Below are 24,273 nucleotides of genomic sequence, written 5' to 3'. Positions count from 1 at the left end.
CTGAACTTTAGACTCTCGAAGAGAAACAAATCTAATGTTTAATCACCATCCACTACGGGCAGGAACACCTCAGAAAGGGACGGATAGAAAGATTGGAGAGACCAGAGCTTGACAATAACCGCCCTGGCCGCCAGGGGAGGAAATGGGCATTCCAACTCCACAGCTGAGAATACTGATGACCGCACAGCCTCCACGGAGGAGCATTAACCATTTAGATGTACGTGTCCTGTGGCCTGGCCACTCTTAGGAGGTTGCTGCAGCTGGATGTTAAACTCCATGAAGACAGAGACGGTTTGAAGTGTCTGTGCTTGACTGGAGCCCCACACACTTTTACTATGAATTTGCTCATGCAAGACTCAATCTATTCACTGCAGTTTGGTTTGCAAAAGCAAAATATGAGGGACTTCCTTGGTGGTCCAGTGACTAAGATTCCAGTTCTCCCAATGCAGGGGGACTGGGTTCGATCTCTGGTCAGGGAAATAGATCCCACATACCGCACCTAACACAGCACACAGCTGCAACCAAGACCCGTGCAAAAATAAATAAAAAATAAATATTTTATAAAAAAGCAACATATGAGAGACAACTTAAACAGCCATCAGTAAGGAACTGGTTATAAAGTCACCCACCCTTTTGATACAATTTGATACAAATTTACCAGTGGTTTAAAAGGGGCCCTTAGACCACCTCTAGAAGGGAACATTGTTATATAGGAGAAACTATTAACAATGAGGCCCTCCAGAAGGGGATAGGGTACAGGTATGGGGAGATCTGCCTGGTTTTTACTCTTGTTTCCTTTCGTACTGCTTGATTTTATTTATTTTTACCATGTAGATCAATTACCTTGTCAGTTTATTCATATCTTTGCATATGTATATATATATATAATACATGCATGTACATACATATAAAATGTGTGCATGTGTATAACCAAATACATACAACATCTACAGATACACATACACACACACGCACACATTTTAAATGACTCTGTTTGAATTTGGACAGAAAACCCCACTGGCTTTAGAACAAGACCCTTCAGAACATTCCAGCACCATCTTTCCAGGGAGAGACGGGGGCGAGGGGTGGGTAGGTGTTAAGAAGTACTGTGCAAGCCTTACAGGAAACGGCACGTTATTGCTTTTTTAACAATAAAGCCACCAGCCTCCTTCCACACTGCACACTTGTAAATCACACTCAAGGGAACTTAAAAAGTTCCAGAAAAATCTTTATCCCCAGCACCAAGCCAGGCTAGTTTTGCAGTTTATCTCTAAGCAGCTGAAACATTAGCCTTCTCATTCTGAAGAGTGTTTCGTTACTCCCTCGGTTTATCAGCATCAAGGGCCCAAGGAGCTCTCCCGGGTCAGCAAGGAGACTCAGTCTATAAGAGCTGGAGCCAGAGTCCCAAAGTCTGGCAATCCCTGCCACCAGGCGACACTGCGAGCTGGGCCAGAGGCACCCTAGGTGTTAAAGCCCAGCTGCAACAGTGCCCCCGCCCCCTGCAGCTCCTGGACTCTGAGACACGTGCTCAGAAAGCAACCAGGGGCCGCCCCTTCCAGCTCAGCCTTTCCGGACCCAGCCAAAGTCATGACTCCTGAGGAACAGCTGCAGGGAGGGTGGGGGTCCCCTCCCTACCAGTCCCTTAGAAATAAACACAACAGATGGGCACAAGTTGGGGAGGTCCACAGAGAAGGGTCAGCAGCAATGCTCAGTGCTCAGGAAGAGGTGGGCAATGCCACTCCGGTTCAAATCGCTTTAGGTTCGTTGCTGGTGAAATGGAGATAATTCCAGTTTGTCTGGCTGATAGGATTATGCTAAGCCCGGACATCACTTAACAGACCATCATAAATGAAAAGATAACATCTGGGTGGGCTTTTTCTCAGAGGGTGGTGGTGGAAGGTGCCGTGATCCTGAGACAGCAAGGCTTGGGTGAATGTTGGAAAACCTGGATTATAGAGTGGGCACAAACACAGGTGCATGTGGAAGAAAGTACAGGTGGGTACGGACTGGGGGTTCAAGTCACAAGGGACTGCCAAGGGCACGAGACAGGTGTGTACCTGTGCAGGTGGACGTACCTGAGGGCGCTGACCCAGATGACTTAAGATGGGGGCAGTGAGAGGGGCACAGACTTGGGTGTGATAAAAGCCAGTGAGGCAACGGAACAAGTTGAGACATGAGTGGGGAATGGTGAGTTTGGGGTCACAGGCTCAGGCGTCGCTGTGGGGGGTGCAGGCCCAGGTGTGGTGGCGCCGAAAGGAGGAGAGGAACGCCCTGTGGTGTAGGGGGCATCGTCAGGGAAGGTCTCAGACGATGTGCGAGGAGGAGGTGTTCGAGGGTTGGGGGCGCGGTGTCAGGTGTGTGAAGGGGAAGGAATATAAGGGGGGGGGTCAGAGAGACAGGTGCGCGTAGGGGTGCAGAGTCAACTGTGCGAGGCACCTGGTGGCACGGCCTCAGGGGGTGAGGGATGTCAGCGAGGTGGACAGACTCAGGTGTCTGACGGGAGATGTCAACGAGAAGGGCTGTGCTGTCAGTTATGTGTGGGCTGTCGGTGAGGGCCTCAGATATGGCTGTGGGGATCCCAAGGGGGCATCAGGTGCGCGGTGTGGAGGTCGGGGGGTCGGCTTTAACCTCTCCCCGTCCCCGCGATGCTGCTGTCACGCCCCGCCTCGTCCGCCCCCGCCCCGGGGCCATGACAGGACTGCGCCTCGCCCTAGGTCGGCCCGACAGGCGCGGGCCCCCTCGACGCCTGCGCTGCCCCGCGCCCCCCTCGCCCCCTCACCGGCTGGGACGTGTCGCCACCGCCGCTGCCGCCGCCGCCGCCGCCGCCACCTCCAGCCCGCCACAGCCCCGCCCCGTGCACCCTCCGCGCGCGCCGCGGGAGGGGTCCAAGCCGTACTCCGATTGGCTGCGTGCTGGCCAACCATCCCTGGAGGCAGCGGATATTGGTGGAAATGAAGCAGACGAGCAGCCCCTGAAGCCAATCACTGAGGGGTGGAGGCGGGACTATTGGGAGAGACTATGGGGCCCCCGGGTGGTCCAGCTGGGCGCTAGGTGCTGGGAGGCGGGGGCCCGGAGGCGGGCGAAGATTGGAGCCGCGGAGGAAGACGGGCAGCCCTGATGGCCAATGGCTGGGGGTCAAGGGCGGGGCTCCGAAAAAACTTGCGCGACTGGCGCTAGAGGAACTGAGGGCGTAGCCCGGAGGGTGACGGAGATTGGCTAAGAAGCAAAGACTGTCAAGGCCGGCGGCCAGTCGTAGGGGTCGTCAGCCGCGCTCCCGGACAAGACTTGGAGCAAAGTGCAGAATTTGGCCCTGAACGCGTTGACCGGAGGTGGCCTCGAGCGTCCCACGCAGGGTCTCCTGAGGCTGTGGCGAAGTCAGACCCTCTGGCCACCCAGTGCAGAAGCAAGACCTCCCACTTAGGATGTGAACTTGGCCATCACGGCCGGAGGACTCGTGAATAATTCAATTCCTTACTACCCACTATTCCGCTGCAGATGATACAGAGAAGACAGAGACTCAATGGAGGTCACTCAGCTGCAGCGCAGGGTACTGCGAAGACGTGGAAATAGGTGGAATACTACTCACGCGCTTTATGATTTTCTGAAAATGTTTGATTTCTCCGAGTTTAAGCTTTCTCTTCCAGGGATCAAATGACATCCGGGCCACCTCCCTGCTAAGCCTTTGGTGAATAAACCGAATCCTAACCACAAGCCCGTGAGGTCAAAGCGACCATTGGCTCCATTGTACAGAAACCAGAGCACAGAGAGGTCAAGCTCCTTGCCCCTGGTCACACAGCACTTCAGCAGGCTCAAAGTAGCCTACTTTTTGGAAAAGGGGTGGTAAAGACCCTGCCTCCCAATGCAGGAGATATAAGAGATGTGGGTTCTATCCCTGGGTCAGGAAGATCCCCTAGAGGAGGGCATGGGAATCCACTCCAGTATTCTTACCGGGATAATCCCATAGGCAGAGGAGCCTGGCGGGCTATAGTCCATAAGGTTGCAGAGTCTGACACGACTGAAACGACTTAGAATGCTCTCAAGGCAGTGTGAGAGCTCAGCCACTGGGGGCCTGAGTGACCAGCCACTGGCTGACGGACGACACAACCTTGAGTAAGGCCCTCAGATTCCTCATGGGACAATGATTCCTACACGTTGACCTTTCCTCTCTGGGACTGCTCCTCTGGGAGAACTTATATTCCAGCCCTCCGCTTGACCTTCAAGTGAAAGCCTTTACCCCCTCTGCAGGTTACATCTGGCCTGCGAGCCCCAGCTTTTCTGTGAGGTGTGGGGTCATGGGATTCTTTGCAGATAGGGAAGCAGCTGCTGTCCAATACTAGGCTGTGTCATTGGCACCTCTCCCGAGCCCACCCCATTCTCTGACTCACCAAGTGCCAGGGCAGAGAGGTTTACAAATGTTCCAGATACTGGCTCTTATTTCCTCTAGGTGTGGGCTGGGGTTGGTGGAGATCAAGTTCAGAGCCAGGGAAGCCTGGGAGAGAACAAGGTTGAGCTAGGCTGTGAAAGTGGTTCACATTTCAGGGCTGTGCAAATCCCCTGCCAAGTACGTAATCCATAACTTCTCAAAGGGCCTCTGTAAAGAAGCAGTGTGGGGCTCACAAGTGGGAGCCACTAGCCTAGGCCCACCATATGACTCCTGATATTCCCAGCATATTCCCACCTGAGCCTCTTCTCAGGCATCTCCCAATTGTAGTTTGCTTCTCCTGCAACTTCCAGGTCCTGGTCTCGATTTGGCCCTCTGGAGAAGAGGAGGAAGCTGCGTGCTGAACACCTGCTGGGTGTTGGGTCTTTCCTGAGCCAGACACTTCTCAAACACCATCTCATGACCTGACTTCCAGATGCGGGTGATGATGCCCATTTTGCAGATAGGAAAACTGAGCTTTGTGCAACAAGTGTTTCTTGCTGGGAGGGCCCGGGGCTGGGTTTGAACCCCTGCTTTACTTGACTTGCTAGCTACAGGACCTTCCACAAGTGCCTCAAATTCCCTTGCCTCAGTTTCTTCAATTAGCTCCTAGGGTTGATGGAAATATTAATAAAATGAATGGAAGCAAACCACATGTTGGCCACAGCAAGTGTTTGCTGAATGTTGCCTGGATAAACTGTTCTTTTCAGGGTCTCTGTTTCCCTCTCTGTAAATAGCACCTGATGGAATGTAGACATAGACCGACTATGGGGATGGTGTGCCATGCAAAGAGGGAGGTATTTGTACTGGAGAAGTCCCCAGCTGCAGCGCCCACCTGCTAGGTCCTGTGAGGGAGGCAGCAAGCTCCTGGAAAGTCCCACAGCACCCCCAGGGACACTGCCAACTGGGGCAAGGGTCAGGCAGTGGCCCTGGAGGTGCTCAGTGGGCTGTGGCTTCTGTTTGCTCATCAGCAAGCTGGCACTGGCCCACCTCTCAACAATGGCAGACAGTGCCTCTCAGCATCAGCAATAGACACCCCCCACCACAGGCACCTTGGCTGTACCTGGCCAGGGTGCCCAGGGGACCCAGCTCTCCCCTGTCCACTTGGCTTCCCCTGGGCAGGACACTGACTCTCTGCATCTCCAGTTCCTTCTGTCTCGGGAATCCCAGGAATCATCTGACATGACGGCCATGAGCCAGGCCCGGGCACGGTGACAAGGGCTTAATCAACCAAGGCTAGAGAGCCATCTGCCCAAGGTCAGGTTAGCAACACTGGCAGCAGAGGAGGGGCATGGAGGCGGGCTGAGCTGGGTTCCCATCCCATCTTGGCCCCTCGAAAGCCGGCGAGTCTGCTTCTCATCTGGAAAATGGGGTTCCCAGGCCCTGCCTCTCAAAGGTGTTCATAGTGAGAGCAACGTTGCCCCTTTCCCAGGACCCCGAGCCCTTCCCTGGCAGGGGGGACACATCATTGACACCTTGGGACGCCACAGAGATGACAGTCAGGACTGACCGGTTTCAAGGCAGCCTCAGTCAGTGTCCCAGAGGCTCAGAGAGGCCAGGCCCCCTCCCCTAAAAGCACACGGCAGTAGAGGAAGAACTGAATGTGCTGGCCCCTCCCTTGAAGCAGTTTCCCCCTTGGCCCACATTTCTATCGTCAAGGAGGACAGAAGAGCGCTGTGTGCCGGACACCCCCAGCCAGGCAATGCTGGGGGCTGTGGCCCTGTGCGGGGACACACTTAAGCCCATTTCCAGATGAGGAGGCGGAGGGCCACCTGAGGGAGCAGAGGAGAGACTGGAACGTAGGCCTGGTGGACCTCAGTGAAATGCGGGCTCTTCAGTTGGAGGTGGGGTTCCACCCCGCCTGGGGATGTCCAAACAGGCCCTGACCCACACCCACTGAAGGCACGCTCAGGCAAGGTGGGGAGGACTGATAGGCAGGAGCCACTCTTCTAGAAGAGGGCTGCAGCTGTGGGAAAGCTGGATGGGATTCCAGGGGAGGTGACTAGGGCGGCCAGGGCAGAGGCCTCCCCTACAAGCACCCTGGGTATCTCCTCATTTACTCGGGTGAACATCTGAAAACACTGATGGGAAGTTGGTGCAGAGCGGGGAGACAGGAGCCTGCTCATGGGCAGTGGGCCGGAGCGGGGGAGTCAAAGGAGAAAAGCACACAAGTGAGGTGACCTCAGATGGGGGCAGAGGTCAGGGACACAGCCCGTGATCACGGGGCACCAGGGCAAGGGGGCAATAGGGCACTTCTCTGAGAAGGCAACGTGTGAGCTGGAACCAGGTGCCAGGAAGGAGCCAGCCATGGGGAGGGCTAGGGAAGGATGCTCCATGCAAAGCATGACATGTGCACAGGCCCTGAGGTGGGGAGGCTGGAGTGACTGGAAATGTGATTACAGGGGAACATGGGGAAGATGCAGATGGGAGGGGGGTAGGGCCTGGAGGACAGTTTGGTTTCATGTGGAGGGCGATGGGGAGCTACAGGAAGACTCAGAGCAGAGCTGAGGCAGCAGTTACAAGGCTGGCACCTCAGGCTTCCCCGAAATGGACTAGCAGTACCCACTGCCCACGAGACAGATGGAGGAACAGGAGGATCATGGGGCCTCCAAGGACACAAGACTGATCCAAGGTCTCATGGCTGGAGCCTGGAGTGGGTACGGATCATCCCACCCACGGGCTGAGTCCCCAGTGAGCGAAGACAGGCCTAGGGGGCTGGGGCAGAGGTTCTCATCAGCCCATGGAGCTGGCAGGGCCCTCCCCATCCGGAGGGGAGGTGGAACCCGGATGACGCTCCTCCGGCAACTCTTCCCGCGGGCCAATTTCCACTGGGACCAGGAGCCTCCTGGGAAAGGGCTTGCGCTGACTTTGAGGACTGAATTCAGACCTTTCTCAGCCTAGAGGAGGCGAATGACAAGCAGGGTGGTGGAAACTCAGACGGGTGAAAAGGGGCTCCTGCCCTGTGGGCTTGAGTTGTTGGGCATGACACCAGGAGGCCACCAGGGGGCCTGAGGCGGCCCTGACCTGACTGGAACACAGGGGATGCCCAGAACTGCCAGGTGACCACACCATGAGCCCGAGGATGAATAAAGAGGAGAGCTGGGGTCTGCCAGGCACCGCTGCTGGGTGACACCTCCAAGACACTGGCAGAGGGTGGGCAATGGGGGCAGCAACAGTGACGCCCACCTTATGGGTGGGGAAATGGGTGCTCAGAGACGGAAGGCCGGCTGCCCCAGCCAGCCAGCTACCGAGGACCTTGACACAGTCCGGTGGTGGAGAACGCAGGGTGATTCTCCTGGGGTGACTCAGGCGCTGAAGTGAGATGACTGGGTGTCTCCCATGTGCCTAGCTCTGCACCATCACTCTTTGGAGGGGGCTCTAGCCCCTCCCCTCTCCCCATTTTATGGAGGAGGAAGTCAAGGCTCAGAGAGGTTGTGTCACTAGCTCAAAGCCACAGATCAGAGTGAGGGCCAGACACTGAGTGCTCCAGAGCCCCCAGGGCAGTGCACATCCAAGCACAGCGACGTTGGCGCCCACAGATCCCAAGTCTGATGATGACCCCAGCAGCCCGCCCCTCTGAGTGACAGCAAATCACACATCCCAGGCTGTTCTCAAAAGCCTTTGCTTTCCTCAGTGAACCCATGACCTCCCCAAATGCGCACCCCTCTCCCCTGTCCTTTGAGGCCGCTGGCTGCAGCCCCCACTCCCCGTGGTGCTATGGAAGAAACCCCTCCATTGTTCAACCAACTGTCTTTTATTACCAGGCTCCACTGGCTGGCCCGGGACACCTGGAGACCATCAAGCCTTGGTCCCTGTCCTCTGTTCAGCACGGCAAGGCACCTGGGATCCAACTTACAGGTAAGAGAAGCAGCAGCGGTGATGAGAATGGACTCGCAGGAACAGAAGCGGGGTCTCTGCCCTGCTTTGAGATTGTCCAGTGTGGTTTCCAGATTTCAGACGGACTTCCAGCCAGAAGCAACGCTGAGGGGGCACTTCTCCTAGCAAAGGGCAGTGGGGTGACACAGGGCAGATGAAGCCATGCTCTCAGCTGGCAACCGCGTGGACGAGCGCAGAGGGGCCAGGCCTCAAGGGCCACTTTCTGCTGTGCGGGTGCCTCACTAAGACTCCCTTCCCACTCCCTGGCCTCTACGTGGCACCAGTCAGAAAAGTCCTCTTCTGGACGGGGGAGGAAGCTGGGGGCAGAGTGGCAGGACTTGGATAGCTGGCCTGCCCCCAGGCCGTTCCTGAGTCACAAGACTCGCCCAGAGTCACAGAGCGCACTGGGCCTGCGGTCACGGTGCCAGGTCGCCCTTCTGGCCAGTCCACAGCTCCCGGAGCTCGACATGGCAGCCCAGGTCCCGCAGGGCAGCCTTGGCCACATCCTCACAGTCACGGTGGGCGGCTCGGGCTCGCGAGATGAGGGCCTCAGCCCCCAGGTCCAGGATGGGCTGTGAGAAGGCTTGGCTGCGGGCCACCAGGTTCCGGATCAGCATGCAGGCCTGTTTCTGGAAGGGAGAGCAGGTCAGTGGCTGAGAGTCGGGGGTGGGGCCCGGGGGTGGGGTCCACCCTGACCTTGGGGTCATCATAACACAACACAACCACTGGCAGCAGGCAGCAGGTGCCTGGGCTCTGACTCATCAGGCAAGGCCCATGCCTCCACTTAAGCCTCTTGGCACCCTGGCTGGGCTGACCCCCCAGCTCCCAGGTGAGGAGACTGAAGCTCACAGTGGCCAAGTGTTGGGCAGGCAGGGCTGATTCCTCAGGTGTGGGACTCAAAGCCTCTGAGCAATGTCCTTGGGTGCTGGCAAGAGCCTGGCCAGGGGAGGAGGGCGGGGAGACAGAGGGAAGAGCGGGGCTGTGCCCAGCGTCCATCAGTCAGCACACTGTTGACTCATTCAGTTAGCATCTGGGCCCTCTGCCTCTGCTGGGCAGCAGTTACAAGAAGCACCCCAACACGGGAAAGCCGGGGAGAAGCAGGTGAAATGAGGGCCTGCCTGGCCAGGGTGGTCAGGAGTGGGCAAGGTGATAGGCCAGCCATGGGCACAGCGTCCTAGAGGAGGGAGCCAAGGCCTCCCGTGGGACTCAGCCTGGTGCGTCTCCAGACCAACCAGGAGGTCCCTGAGTCAGGATGGTATGAAAAGTGGGAGCGGGAGGAGGGTGGGTTTCTGACAAGGGTGTGCATGGCCCTGTCTATGCTTCAGCTTGACTGACCTCCAAAGCAGCAGCCTAAGGTGGGGCCAGGAAGCTTCCATGAATCCCAGCAGGGCCCCTTCTGTGGGTCCACCCAACTCCCCCCACCAATATCCCTCTAAAGAGACTGTTAGGAAAAGGCAAGATCAAATGCAGGAAGACCAACGGAACAGGAGAGAGGACAATAGCGGGCAGAGTTAGGCACGTTTTTGGAGGCTGGGATGGAGATGCAGGACACTGGAGCTGAGAAGGAAGGAGACCCTGGAGGCTTGGGTCACGGTGGTAATGGGCCAGGTCAAAGAGGGCCTGCACCCTCTGCTCTGCCCACCCCAGGACCTGCTGGCTGGCCTCTCGCCCCACCTGCCCACCAGGCTCCCGTCCTCTCCGCCTGTTGCCCATGCCTACTTGGACGCCAGCCTCCTGAGGGTGTGCCTTCATGGCCTGCAGTGCGGCCTGGGCCCCGCCGCCCTCCATGATGACGCGGCTGTTCGCTGGCTTGCGCAGGGCCAGGACGCACAGGGCTGCACAGCTCTGCTCGCACACCTGCAAGGGGGTCACGGGGATGGCTAAGAGGAGGCAGACGAACCCCCCCGCCCCGACCAGCTCTTTCAGTGAGTGCTCTGTGACCTCACTGGGACAGACCACGTGCGCCTACGTGTGTACCGACCAGCAGTAACAGAAACGATACCGGGAGGCACCAACCAAGCTCTTAGGAGTGAGTCTCGCGCCACCCTGGCCCTCACTCACCCTGCCTTCAGCCTCTGGCTTGCTGGCCTCACCCTAGGCCTGGGTTGGCTTCCCGAGATGGGAAAGGCCATCACGTGGCTACAGGTACTGATCTGGCATTCCAGCCACGTGGCCCTGCCTGTGTGCCCCCGGCCCTGGGGTGGGTACCTGGGGACTGGCCAGGTGCCGGGTCATGGCAGCCACAATGGACTCGGTCCCGCCGGCGCGGACGATGGCATCTTTCACATCATCGTTGCCTGCAATGGCCCTCAGAGCACTCAGCACCTGCTTCACCAGCTCCTGGAAAGACAGCAATGCACAGGTTACCCCCAGCAGCACCCGGGCATCAGGTGCTTGGTTGCGGGATGGTGGGAGGGGGTCTTGAGCGGGGCGTGGGGCTGTTTCAATGTCTGCTGTCTGAACACACAGGGGACAACTCCGGGGTGTGCAGGCAGCATGAAACAGCAAGCTTATCTATCACTCGCTGTGTAGAGAAGGCAGGGGAGGCTTGGGGAGGTGGGCCGTGTGGTTCTGGCCACCTGAGTCCAGGACAGGCATTTGGATGACTTTGATCACCACCCCCAGACACAGAGGGGTGTGTGGCTCAGGTCAGCACCCAGAGCACAGGTGGCCTCGCTCAAGCACCACGCCCTTCAGCTGCCCCCACCACACCCACTCTGCTTCTCTCACTGCTGATTGAAAATACAAAGGTGCTTAAGGACGGTGAGAGAGGGTGGGTGGGTCTGTTTTCCCCCTAAGCTTTAGTTCCTTCTCACAGGTTCTGACAAGCAAAAACCGAACTTTGATTCTGGGCTCTGCAGATAAGGCCAGCATGTTCTGATGCAAGCCTGTCTGGCTGACCAGGGCCAAGAGGGGCCGAGTTCACTGCGAGACCCAGATCCTTTCCCAGATATCGAGAAAAACGACAGACTGAAATTCAGGCGAGGGATTTCCCTGGTGGTCCGGTGGTTAAGAATTCACCTGCCAATGCAGGGGGCACGGGTTCAATCCCTGGCCTGGAAAGGTTTCACAGGCTGAGGAGCAACTAAACCCGTGTTCCACAGCTACTCAGCCGTGTGCCCTAGAGCCTGTGCTCTGCAACAAGAGAAGCCACCATAATGAGAAGCCCATGCACTGCAGCTAGAGTAACCCCTGCTCACCGCTGCAACCAGAGGAAGCCTGAGCACAGCAATGAAGACACAGAGCAGCCAAGAATAAATAAGGGAAACTCAGGCAAAGGGACTTCACACCCTGAGACAGCTGTGGACGCCCACCTGGTGCTCATTGCAGTCAGCCAGCAGGGCCACCAAGACGCTGAGGCCCCCGAGGTCGACGACCTCCTGGCAGAACTCGTTGCGGACAGCCAGGCGGGACAGGGTGCTGCAGAGCTCGCTCAGGATGCTGGGATTGTCGGGGAACACTGCAGAGGGGGGAAGGGGAACCCCAGGGTGAGGAGCAGAGAACCAGCCCTGGCTCTGAGCCAGCACTCTTGCTAGGAATCCCGAATCCGGCTCCGCCAGGGCAGCCTGACCCCTGTGCCTGGTGGGTGGTTGCCTGTTGGGGTGGACGATAAGGCAGGGGAGAGGAAGGACCACTGGGGCTGCCCAGGCCTGTGGTGCCCCCTACTGGCTGTTGGGAAGACACGGGAATGTGCCTTCCTCTCCGCTATGCCCCAGATAAATTCCAGAACGACTGATGATCTCGACTAAAAAAAGAAAAACCATAATAGTGCTATAATAAACCATCCGAGACTATTTTTATGATCTTGGGTTGGGAATGACCTTTCTAAGTGCAACAGGACACCTAGAAACTGCAGAAGGACATATGGATAGAGTTGACCCAGGCGAAAATGAAACACAGATGCTGCAGACAAAGTTCAGAGGCACCAGGGAGGATAGGCCTGACTGAGGATGGTGGTGGGGAGGAGGGTTAGGGGGTTGCTGGCGGGGGGGTGGGCGGTGGGTGCGCACAAAGAGCCATAATAACACAGAGCTCAGCGATGGTCAGTGCACATGGCCCCCTGGCCAGGCCACAGCCCCCAGTGCCTCCATGAACTGTAACCTGGGTGTGCCGTGGAGATACTCCGGAGATGTGGTGACACCCACGACCAGCTGACTTTTAAGTATAGCAGATGACCATCGATGGTCTGGGTGGGCTTCGTCCAATCAGCCGAGGGCCTTAAGAGGGAAACTGAGGTCTCCCTGAAGAGGAAGAAGCTTGCTAGTGGACTATAGTGTTGGCTCCTGCCCAAGCCTCAGCCTGCTACTTAAGTCTGAAAGCACCGCAACCCCATGAGCCAATTTCTTGCCATGAATCTTCCTGTGTATAAATGTATACATGCACGCCAACACACACACACACACACACACACGCCCCCTGAAGCCCACCAGGCTCCTTTGTCCGTGGGGTTCTCCAGGCAAGAACACTGGAGTGGGTTGCCATTTCCTTCTCCAATGCTTGAAAGTGAAAAGTGCAAATGAAGTCACTCAGTCATGTCCGACTCTTAGCGACCCCATGGACTGCAGCCTACCAGGCTCCTCCGTTCATGGGATTTTCCAGGCAAGAGTACTGGAGTGGGGTGCCATTGCCTTCTCCACTCACTGATATGAACCCCTGTAAATAAACAAGGAAGATGTAACCCACCCGTCAGAAAAGCAGCTCAACTTTGCAGCCAGTCAGGCCCTGTTTTTCCCCCTCTCTGGAGGTACAGAGGGGAGACTGGGGCAGGCCCCACTTCCCCACAGACAGAGCCAGAGTCGCACACGCTGGCCTGGCAACAGAGTCAGAGCCACAGGGCAGGCTGCAAAGGGAAACTCACTCTCCTAGCACCTTCTGTGTGCAAGACCCCAGTCCAGCCTTTTCCAGGGGGTGCAGTGCCCAGGGGGCAGGAGTTCTGGCACCCAAGTGTCCGTGCTATGACTTCCTGTGGCTGGCTCATGAGGGTCACCTCGGAGTCAGGCACATGGACATGCATGAGAACCGGTGACCAAGTATGAACCAAAGTGCAAACCTCCCCCTGGGAGCAGCCCCGGTGAGTGCCAGCAACACATCCCCACCTTTGGAAAACACCCTTCTTCTTCCCTTTGAGGAGCCCTCCCATCCCACGCTCAGTCTGTGCTGGTGGACAGAGTCAAGCGCTTCCCTAAATGGTTCTAGAGATGAGCACAGGATGTGGTCCAGGCCAATGATCGCTGGCTTGAACTCTCCTGGAAAAACCAGGGGTAAGGACAGCGTCCTGCTAGGGCTGTCATGTAGGTGGGACCAAACTGACAGACACGACTGGTGCCTGGAGCCAACCATGCTTCAGGCTGTCCCAAACCCTGACTCTTCACCCGCGCCACATCTGCTCCTACCTTTGGCAGCCTCAATGAGCACCTTTAAGCCTCCATTCTCCTGCACGATCATCTTGGCGTGGTCGTGGGCATGGCCGAAAGGCACACGGATGTCGTCGTCAAAGGTCATGACGCGCAGGGCCCAGCAGGCCTCGCGGACCACGTCGGCACAGCGGCTGTGCCGGGCAATGGCGCCCGTCAGCAGGGGCAGCACGCCGGCCTTCACCAGGCTCTGCCGGTTCTGCTCGTGCTTCAGGCAGGCGAGGCGCACGCAGCGGATCCCGGAGCAGGTCACGTGGGCCGAGTCAGCATTGTGGGCCAGCGTGGCCACGAGCAGCTGCAGGCCCTGGGTGTCCAGGAGGTCTGGCTGGCCATCAGTCAGGGCAGACAGGGCATTGAGGGCCTGGAGGAGGAGGCCCTGGTCACCCGCGGCGGCCAACTTCCAGGTCTCCAGGAGGATGGAGTAGGCCCCCTTCTCGGCTGCCAGGAAGCGGCAGGCCTTCTGCTCCTTGCACTGCTCGCAGAAGCGGGTGAGGTGTGCGGACACCTCCTGGGGGCGAGAGCGGGCCAAGGACTCCTGCAGGTCATCCAGGGCCTAGGGGACAGGGGAAAACATCAGGGCCAGCTCAGCCCGAGGAAGGTCACAGTGACCGTGCTGGGCCCCGGCGGGATCCCTCTGCCTGCGATCTGGGCCTCGGTGGAAGTGCTGTGGGGCCAGTTCCAGCTGGGGCCGCTTCCACACCTGTGCTTTCAGGGGGCTTGAGAGGCCACAGAGACAGACAGACAGAGGCCTTGCTACCTCAGTGTCCCTGACAAGGAGCCACACACACAGAAGTACAGGCATGAAACGTTCTGGCCCTGGGCGCCAGTGCATAAAGTCCCCCAGTGAGACCACCCAGCAGCACCATCCAGCTGAGGTTAGCGAACCCAGCAAAATCACCAGAAACAAGACAATGGCCGTTGTTTGGGGCTGTTTGTTAGGCAGCCATAACTAGCTGACACACCCACCAACGGCCAGCTCCCTGAGGAAAGTGAAAGCCACCTCCACCGGTTCTGCCCGGATCAGTTGCCTCCTGCTTGTCTCTCTCCTTCACTCCACAAGTATTTACTGAGCAACTGCCCAGTGAAAGCAGACTGTACACACGTGGTTTACCCACACGCAACTCTAAGCCCTTGGGGGAAAAAATTATAATGAGAGACGACAATCTGAATGGGACAGACAAGTCTAGTGACCACTCAGTGCCATGACTGTGGGCCTGCCTCAGCTTGAGCCCACGATGAACCCGCGTACCTGGAGCTCATGGCATTATCTGCATCCAGCCCTAAGGGGAGTGGGTCTACAGATACCATCAGCCCAAACGGCTGAGATTTGGCCTCAACTGCCATGATAGTCAACGATGCCTGTCAGCCAACCCTTGCTGAGCTCAAACTTGTGGACTTAACTAAGCACATGTTATGATGAAACTGAATATTAAGAAATTCGTTAAAACCACAATGTGTGACTTGAATAAACATTGCTTCAAAGATACACATACAAATGGCCACTAAGCACATGAAAAGATGCTCAACATCACTAATCACTGCTGCTGCTGCTGCTAAGTCACTTCAGTCATGTCCGACTCTGTGCAACCCCATAGATGGCAGCCCACCAGGCTCCTCTGTCCCTGGGATTCTCCAGGCAAGACTACTGGAGCGGGTTGCCATTTCCTTCTCCAATGCATGCATGCATGCTAAGTCACTTCAGTCGTGTCCGACTCTGCGACCCTATGGACAGCAGCCCACCAGGCTCCTCTGTCCACGGGCTTTTCTAGGCAAGAATACTGGAGCGGGTTGCCATTTCCTTCTCCCACTAATCACTAGGGAAATGCAAATAAAAACCACAATGAGACACCATCACACCCATGAAGGTGGCTACTGTTACAACAAAGAAACAGAAAAAGCAAGTGTTAGCAAGGATGTGGCAAAAACTGGAACCCTACGTGCTGTTGGTGGGAATATAAAATGGGACAGCTGCTATGGAAACCAAGTTCAGTGGTTCCTCAAAAAAGTAAACCAAGAGCTCCAGCAATTCTAGACACATATCCCAAAAAACTGAAAACAGAAGCTCAAAAATATGCTGGTACACCTATGTTCACAGCAGCATTATTTACAATAGCCAAAAGGCAGAAGCAACCCAAATGCCCATCAGTGAGTGAATAAACAAATGTGGTGTTTCCATAAATGGAATATCATTCAGCCACAAAAAGAAAAGAAATTCTGACAAGTAGTACAACACAGATGTACCTTGAGGACATCAAGCTAGGTGAAATAAACCAGTCACAAAAGGACGAATACTGTATAATTTCCCTTAGGTTCGCATCCAGGGCTGCCTCCTCCAGCTTCCCTTTTTATTACTACTTTCTTTTGCAGCTAGGTGAGTCACTTTTTCCTCTTTGGATCTCAGTTTTCCCATCTGTTAAATGGGGATGATAACCCCACTGTTGCAGGTATCTTTGGGCTAATAACTGAGATGGCACAAAGCAAGTGCCTGGTATAGAAATGAATTCACAGATGGTTCTCAATAAACACTAGAACTTTCTGCTGTTTTACCAACAGCTTACCAGTTTGATGGATGACCTTAAGGAAAAGACTGAACCTCTATGAGCTGTATTTTCCTTGTTTGGGTCACGGTAAAGTGAGGGCAGGCTCTGGGTCTCTGTTCACCCATCAGAAAGCCAGGGATGACGTACTTACCTCACACAGGCCAGTTTAAGTGTGGCAAGGAGGGGCTGTAATGTGCCAGTAAACAGTGGATGGGCAATAAGTGACAGCCTATGATTGCACTCTCTTTTCCTGGGATTCTTGCCCATTTTTACTGAGGAAATTCAGAGCTTGGGAGGCCCAAGAGAGGTTCCTCCAGGGGGCCCTCCACCCCAAGGCTCCCAACACCAGGACAAACACGAACACTGCCCACCCCTTAGGCCTAGAGGGCTGTCCATTCCCTGTCCACTCTGTCAGCTCTAATCCCACAATGTCACACGTGGGTGGGCAGAGCATGGGGGCCCCCACGGGGCCCTCAGACATTGACTCAGGAAACCCTAGCTGCACACTCAGGCTTGCCTATGCTTGCTGGGCTGGCTTGGACCTTCTGAGTCTGTGCCTGCCATCTGGAAACACGGAAAAAGGTGATCCTGACAGAGTAATGAGGTGACACAGGATCACACACGTGAGGCCCACGTGGGCTGCCCTCTCCTACCTGCAGGATGTCATGTATCGGATCCTGGGGTCCATCCGCAGAGACTTTTGGGGTCATCTTTACAATGTTGCTCAGATCAACCCCTGTGGGAGGGCGGGGAAGTCAGGAAACAAGAGATGGTCATCAACCCCTCGGGCCTGCAGCAGTCACACCTGGTGTCCCTTCAGCTGGGACCACCCTACTCTGGAGGCCTTCTGGGATCTGCCCAGCTCTCCACCCCACCCCTCCCTGCCTGGGCAGGGCCCAGCAGCCATGCCTACGTGGGGTGTGGGGTCTCTGCACCTTGGCCCTGTCCAGCCAATGGGGGCAGAGGAGCAGTGAGGATGCACGCCAGTGCTGCGGTGAGGGATGCACTCTGCCTGGTGGGCTCAGAGGGGAGTGCAACCTGTGGTCTCCTCCCTAGGGGCTCCAACGGGTCTTCACCCTGGCTGCATCCCACCCTTGCTGGCAGACCCAGAAGAGGCCCCCACTGTGCAGAACACACAGGTGTTCTAGGTGCCCCTCCCGTCCCTGTCCAGTGTTTAGTCCCTACTCTGTGCCCGGGGTGCCAGCTCCTGACCTGGAAGGTTGGATCCCTCGACTTCCTTGCCCTCTGGCATCTGACTGGGTTGGCCAATGGGAAGCCGGATCTGAGAGCAGAGGCAGGAGGAGTGGGAGGATAGGGTGTTCATTCCCAGGTTCCTGCCTCTGCCTCTCAGGTGACCCCCGTCCCTTGCATGGCCTGTCGTGGGAGGGGGGAGGTCCTGCTGTGGGCAGCACAGTCTCCCAACCCTGCCCACATGACTGCAAACAGCTCCCTCCTAACCATTCTCCTCCATGGTCTGGCTAGGGCATGCTACCTGTTTTCAGAGGCTGGTGACCAATAGCCCTTCTGCCTCCGTGAACTCACACTGGGGTGCAGCGGGGGCAGGGTGGCAGGTGGCCCTGTTTCTTCGGAGTGGGGTCAAGAAAAGTCTCTTCAAGGAAGCGACCATTGAAATGAGACCCACCTGGAAAGACCCTGCCCTGTAGATGTCAGGGTGCGGTCAAGGCGAGTAGAGGGTAGGCATCAGCGAGGTGGGAGGGGGTGGCTAGCCTGCCTGGGGCACAGTGTAGAGAGAGGACAGTGCCCGGGGCAGTCATGCCAGGCAGGATGTGCTCACGGCAGGACACCACTCTTTCACACATTAGGCGCCATGGATGGGACTTCCCTGGTGGTCCAGTGGTTAAGGCTCCATGCTTCAGACGCAGGGAGCGTGGGTTTGATCCCTGGCCAGGGAACTTGGATCCCACGTGCCAAGTGGTGTGGCAACAACAACAGCAAAAAGAGCCGTGGACTGAAGGCGACTCAGGCGAAGAGCCAGACCGGCGCTGAGACCCAGTCGCACTGCCCTACCTTGTGATTCGAACTGCTCCACGGCCTCTCTCACCGCCTCCTCCGGCCCCATCTCAAACTCCTGGATGTTCTCTCGAACAGCTGCGTCAAAGGTCTCCTGGGTGATGCGCTTGGAGGCCATCTTTATCTCCTCCACGTGGGGCCAAGGACACCCAGCGGCTGCTCTCAAGCTGAAAAGGTAGACGCTAGACTTGTTGAGGGTCAGAGGGCAACCGAGAACCTGGCCACCACCTAGACAGCACCTTCCAAGGGGCCAGAGCCTGTAACTGTCCTGGAAGAATCCTAACAGCCTGAGTCACAGGAAAGGGTGATATCCCAACAGCCATAGGACGCCTGAAAGTACAGAAGAAGGCAGGTAATTTAGTGCATTTTATCTCATTGGGGCATGTTAATATAACATATGCCCTATGGTAAAAAATTGCTGCTATTGTTTAGTTGCTAAGTTGTGTCCGACCCTTTTCAACCCTATGGACTGCAGCCTGCCAGGCTCCTCTGTGCATGGAATTCTCCTGGCTAGAACACTGGAGTGGGTTGCCATTTCCTTCTCCAGGGGAATCTCCTGGGCCCAGGGATCGAATCCCCATCTCCTGCATTAGCAGGTTGATTGTTTTACTGCTGAGCCACCAGGGAAGCTCCAATAGTGAAAAGCAGCAGTAGTAAAGCTAAAACAATATCTTAATAATACATGTTGTGGAATTTCCCTGCACTCTCAGGGCAGGGGGCCGGGTTTTGATCCCTGATCAGGAAACTAGGTCCCACGTGCTGCAACTAAGACTTTGCATGCCAGCACTAAAAAGCCCACTTGCCACAGTGAAGATCAAAGGTTCCTCCACAGCTGAGACCCGGAGCAGCCAAATGCATAAATAGTTAAACAGTGATAATAACAGTGTACGTTATGTGATTATATCATAATAACGTTATAATATAAACTTACACTACTCTATTATACAGTTATGTACTTTAATATAATTATATAATGAAATAACATTATCATAGCATACCATGGCACTAATAAAATATAAATGAAATTAATAATGATGTTAAATAATTAAAATTAATATTAAATCATACCTATTGCTGCTGCTGAGTCACTTCAGTCGTGTCCGACTCTGTGCGACCACATAGACGGCAGCCCACCAAGGCTCTGCCATCCCTGGGATTCTCCAGGCAAGAACACTGGAGTGGGTTGCCATTTCCTTCTCCAATGCATGAAAGTGAAAAATGAAAGTGAAGTCGCTCAGTCATGTCCGACTCTTAGCGACCCCATGGACTGCAGCCCACCAGGCTCCTCCGTCCATGGGATTTTCCAGGCAAGAGTACTGGAGTGGGTGGCCATTGCCTTCTCCAAAATCATACCTATTGCTTATTACTTTTTAGACTTTTAAATTACTTTTTATTATTTATTTTTTATTACTACTAATAATAAATAAGTAAATTAGAAGCTAATAGAAATAGTTACCTGTAAGAGGAGGTAGAGAAAAGGGTGGTGAGAGCAGGAACAGAAGCTGGATTATTCTCTCTTAACGTACCTTGCTTTAGAGGGTTGAATTTGGAACTCAGGTAAATGATTTATGTGATTAAGAAAAGGAATATGCCAAAATAAAAATAAAAGCAATCCCTAAAAATTAACAGCAAAATGAAACCCATGAACCTAACAGTATGTCTATGTGGGTGAGATCATTTCAGGCAATTTTAAAACACAGATATAACTGCATATTCTAACTGGGATCTACCCTAAAGATGAAAGTGAAAGTTGTTCAGTCACGTCCGACTCTTTGCAACCCCACGGACCTGTGGAATTCTCTAGGCCAGAATACTGGAGTAGGTAGCCTTTCCCTTCTCCCAGCCAGGGATCTTCCCAACCCAGGGATCAAACCTAGGTCTCCCACACTGCAGGCAGATTCTTTACCAGCTGAGCCACAAGGGAAGCCCAAGAATACTGGAATGGGTAGCCTATCCCTTCTCCAGCAGATCTTCCCAACTCAAAAGATAGAACTGCAAAAGAAAATCTTCAACAGTTTTCAATAATCATGTTATTGGAAACCTCATTAGTAATATTATTTGGAAATGATTACAGATATAGTAATTAAGTAATGATGTTTATATCATGAATAATCAGCATAAAAGAAAATAAGATTTTAACAAAATCGGAGAAGTAAAAACTCAGAACTCCTACATTTGAATTGGAAATACGACATGAATTCATTTTCTCTTAAGCAAATAAAGAACCAATTTTCTATTAATATGAACTGAAAATGCCTGGAGAAAGTAATACTACCATGCAGCAGTGAGCACCCTGAACACCAACTGTGGTCTCTACCATTTCCCAGTGAAGAAACCAGGGCTCTTGGAGTAAGAGTTGATTCCAGTTTTAGGCAGGAAACAGGCCAGAGGAGCCAGGAGCATCAAGTGAGACCAGAGAACAAAGAAGCATCTAAAGACCACTGGCGTCATGTCAAAGGACTCAGGAGCCAACCCTCTGGGGCACCTGCTAGCTAAAGATGGGATAAGGGAGCATCAAAAAAAAAAAAACTACTGAGGCCACAAGCCGCAACGAAGATCCCGTGTTGCTGCAATGAAGACCCCAGGCACCCAAATAAATAAACAAGTATTTGAAAAAAATTTTTTTAAAGGACACTCTCTTATACATTCACAGCAAAACTGAAATCTAACACTGACAATGATGCTATTTTCTAACAGACAGGACACAACTGACTTTCTTGATTACTGTAATATGGTCTTTTAGAACACTTTTGTTTTTCTCTGGTCCTGGGTGTGTTCCAGAATCATGTGTCACAGAAAGCACAGACACTGTAACAGGGAGATGAGGGCAAAGATGGCAGTGGGCCAATGGCACGGGCGTGTGCAAACGTGGGCCGGGAGCACAAGCCACCCAAGCTCTCACTTGTCTCTGTGCAGGCAGCGCAGGATGTGACTGTTCCACCTGTGTTTGGGCAGAAGCTCAGGGTCAGGTGGGGGAGGACAGGCTCCAGGGCAAGCGGGAGCAGTGGGGCTGTTGGTCAACTCTCATGTGTGACACAGGGACAAAGAATCTGCCTCACAGAATGCAGCGAAAATCCAACCCACCAATTTCAAAAAAGCACCGAGAACAGGACCTGGCACAGAGCTCAATAAACATCACTTAGTTGTTCTTTTCCTCTTTTGCTTAAGAGGCACTTCAGCCTCAGTTCCTTAGGGGGTAGGGGATTTTAGGGACTTAAACACCTTGCCTCTCTCCCTTGCAGATCTCCCCGTCTTTATTTCCCAGAACAGGGAGCCTGTTCAGCGGTTGCTAAGGACTTCCAAATCAAAGCTGGAAGAAAAGAATAAGGATTTTCTGTTTCAAGATAGAGTTTCTCCAACTTGACGGTCTGTGTGCTGCAATGAAAGATCCCGCATGACAGAGTGAAGATCTTGGTGCTGGAGCTAAGACCTGATGCAGCCAAATAATTTTTTTTTTTTTTTAAGATACAAAAATTTCTCAGTGGGGAGCCTGCTCTGGTGAAGGTAAAGGGTCCTGGCCAGCTCTGGGGCTGGGTGCTACTGGGGAGACTCTGCTTCTGGCTCTGCCACCACATGTTGCTTCCACCCCCCTGGCCAGGCTTCAGACCCAAGTGAGCCAATGACAAGAGGCCACTGGGTCACAGAAGAAACCATAAAGGGGAATGTCATTGTGTCTACTTTAAGGATGACGAATCTGAAGCTCAGAGAGGCAGCAAGAAACCCGGCCAAGACCCTGTTCTGTCTCCTTAACACTTTCCCTCCACCTAGCTTCTCTGCAGAGCTTCCACCTGCTTGTCCAGGCTGCCTCCTCACGGGAGCCTTCCCTGGCTACTCAGACAGAGCCTGTGTACCCTCAGCTCTTCCCAACTCAGGAACCTCTCTCTGCCCAGCCCTGAGATCCCTGGGCAAAGGAGGTCAGTGTCTGGCTCTGGAACCACCACTTACGAGTCCTTCAAGGTACCCTAGGTCCAGCACAACCTGTGTGTGGGGCTGGGGGCAGCGATGAAAGTACAGAGCTGGAGCTCATGAGAAAGATGGTGCCTGGGAATGGTCATCTGGGAGTCACCTGGGGAACAGCACAGGCCAGCAAAGGAGAGAAACAGCATTGCCCGCCTTCACGCTGCGTCCAAGGCAGGCTGGGCCCCAATATTCACTGCAGCACTATTTACAACAACCAGGACCTGGAAGCAACCTAGATGTCCATCAGCAGTTGAATGGATAAGGAAGTTGTGGTACATAGACATGATAGAATATTACTCAGCTATAAAAAGGAAAGCATTTGAGCCAGTCCTAATGAAATGGATGAATCTGGAGCCTATTATACAGAGTGAAGTGAGAAAAAGAAAGATAGATACTGTATGCTGCTGCTAAGTCGATTCAGTTGTGTCCAACTCCATGCGACTCCATAAATGGCAGGCTCCCCATCCCTGGAATTCTCCAGGCAAGAACACTGGAGTGGGTTGCCATTTCCTTCTCCAATGCATGAAAGTGAAAAGTGAAAGTGAAGTCGCTCAGTCGTGTCCGACTCTTAGCGATCCCACGGACAGCAGCCCACCAGGCTCCTCCGTCCATGGGATTTTCCAGGCAAGAGTACTGGAGTGGGGTGCCATTGCCTTCTCCAATATTAACGCATACATATGGAATTTAGAAAGATGGTAATGACGATCCTACATGCAGGGCAGCAAAGGAGACACAGATGTAAAGAACAGACTTTTGGACTTCAGTGGGAGAAGGCGAGGGTGGGATGATTTGAGAAAACAGCATTGAAACACGTTTATTACCATATGTGAAATAGATGAACAGTGCAAGTTTAATGCATGAACAGGGCACCCAAAGCCAGCGCTCTGGGACAACCCAGAGGGATGGGGTGGGGAAGGAGGGGGTTCAGGATGGGAGGACATATGTATACCTGTGGCTGATTCATGTTAATGATGTATGGCAAAAACCATCACATATTGTAAAGTAAGTATCCTCCAATTAAAATACATAATTTTTTTTTAAAGGCATGCTAGGGAGAAGGGAGTAACCAAGGCTCCCAACTAAGAGCCCGCTTCCCTAAGCCACCGTTCTGCTTATCAAGAAAACAGTGCCCTGACAAACTAGGGGCCCTGAATGATTAATCCTCCTCCGCCTGCCACACCCACCTTGGTTCAGGTGGCATCACCTGCTTCCTCCCAGTCGTACCCAGTGCCTCTGTTCTCCACGAGGCAGCCAGAGGGTGAATGGAAAGCAGAGACCATCTCACTTACTTAAAACCCTTAAGTGGCTTCCCAGCCTTCTCTGAACAAATCCAGTCTCCTTACCAACACTTGCCTTACCTAGACCTTCTCACCTGTGCTTTCCTGCTTCTTTCTCATTCTTCCCAGCTACCCGAGGGACATCCTTCATAAAGCAGCCCCCGCTCTCCTACTCTCTCTTATTATTTTAACATATCTGAACATGGAGTGAAATGTTTCTTCTATTTATTTGCTTTTACTGCCCTAGCCTCCTCCCCAATGAAATTTAATCTGCATGAGAGCTGGGGCTCGTTTTATTAAATACCCCGACTACCTAGGATGCGGCCGGGCATGCAGCAGGCACTCAGTACATACATAGGCAGTGAAAAATGAATACATGAAAAGAAAACGACAGACAGAAGAGCGGGCAATTTTGTCCACGGGCGGCTTCCGTAAGTCTATCATTTACCCAAAGCCAAGTCCTCGCGGGGCGCGCCCCCGTCACTAATCCGATCCCGCGGCGTCCACTCCCGGCTCCTCGCGCGAGGGGGCTAGGCGGCCGCTGCTTCTCACCCGGTCTTCGGGGGCACGTGGGGAAAGGGTGCGGTTCGCGGCGGTCTCCGGCTGCACCGCCCCCTGGTCCCTTTCGGCCGCCGTACGTGCGCAGGCGCGCTGGCGAGGGCGCGCCTCGGCCTCTGTCAGCCCTGTGAACCGCTCCCGGGGTGACCAAGAGTGACCGCGAGTACAGGTAAAGCTGAGGGAGCCAACAGGTTTGC

At 54.3% G+C, this 24,273-nt stretch overlaps 3 protein-coding genes across 10 annotated transcripts in view; 1 reads left to right on the top strand and 2 right to left on the bottom strand.

Annotated features, from left to right (window-relative positions):
- Positions 1-8,417, bottom strand: part of SLC25A42 (solute carrier family 25 member 42) — a 44,635-nt gene extending 36,218 nt beyond the window's left edge. Inside the window, exons 1-2 of one of the 3 annotated variants that reach the window (XM_070373400.1) lie at positions 8,277-8,311; positions 4,386-4,489 (exon numbers count right to left, since the gene is read on the bottom strand). The gene's annotated coding sequence lies outside the window, so the exon portion shown is untranslated. Of the gene's footprint in view, positions 1-2,779; positions 2,893-4,385; positions 4,490-8,276 lie in introns of those variants that run through there. The other 2 variants (XM_070373401.1, XM_070373399.1) reach the window with 2 other exon arrangements.
- Positions 8,156-24,106, bottom strand: ARMC6 (armadillo repeat containing 6). 6 transcript variants are annotated; one of them, XM_070373394.1, is made up of 10 exons: positions 23,967-24,003; positions 19,738-19,811; positions 18,521-18,611; positions 18,279-18,448; positions 16,904-16,986; positions 13,690-14,263; positions 11,611-11,756; positions 10,505-10,636; positions 10,016-10,153; positions 8,713-8,925 (listed from the first exon to the last, which is right to left on the bottom strand). In XM_070373394.1, exons 4-10 carry the CDS (start codon positions 18,397-18,399, stop codon positions 8,713-8,715), a joined length of 1,407 nt encoding a protein of 468 aa, XP_070229495.1. In that variant the 5' UTR covers positions 18,400-18,448; positions 18,521-18,611; positions 19,738-19,811; positions 23,967-24,003. The 6 variants fall into 6 exon arrangements, with proteins under 6 accessions (XP_070229490.1, XP_070229495.1, XP_070229494.1 ...); XM_070373393.1 differs by having other exon boundaries at positions 18,279-18,611; positions 23,967-24,002; XM_005898298.2 differs by lacking the exon at positions 19,738-19,811 and having other exon boundaries at positions 18,279-18,611; positions 23,967-24,106.
- The window catches only part of SUGP2 (SURP and G-patch domain containing 2), a 29,513-nt gene continuing 29,205 nt past the window's right edge, over positions 23,966-24,273 (top strand). The window contains exon 1 of the mRNA XM_070373386.1: positions 23,966-24,245. The gene's annotated coding sequence lies outside the window, so the exon portion shown is untranslated. The remainder of the gene's footprint in view (positions 24,246-24,273) is intronic.

Source organism: Bos mutus, chromosome 7, assembly GCF_027580195.1.
Source record: "Bos mutus isolate GX-2022 chromosome 7, NWIPB_WYAK_1.1, whole genome shotgun sequence".
In the NCBI taxonomy this organism is placed as follows: domain Eukaryota; kingdom Metazoa; phylum Chordata; class Mammalia; order Artiodactyla; family Bovidae; genus Bos; species Bos mutus.
This window is presented reverse-complemented; position numbering and strand designations above follow the sequence as displayed.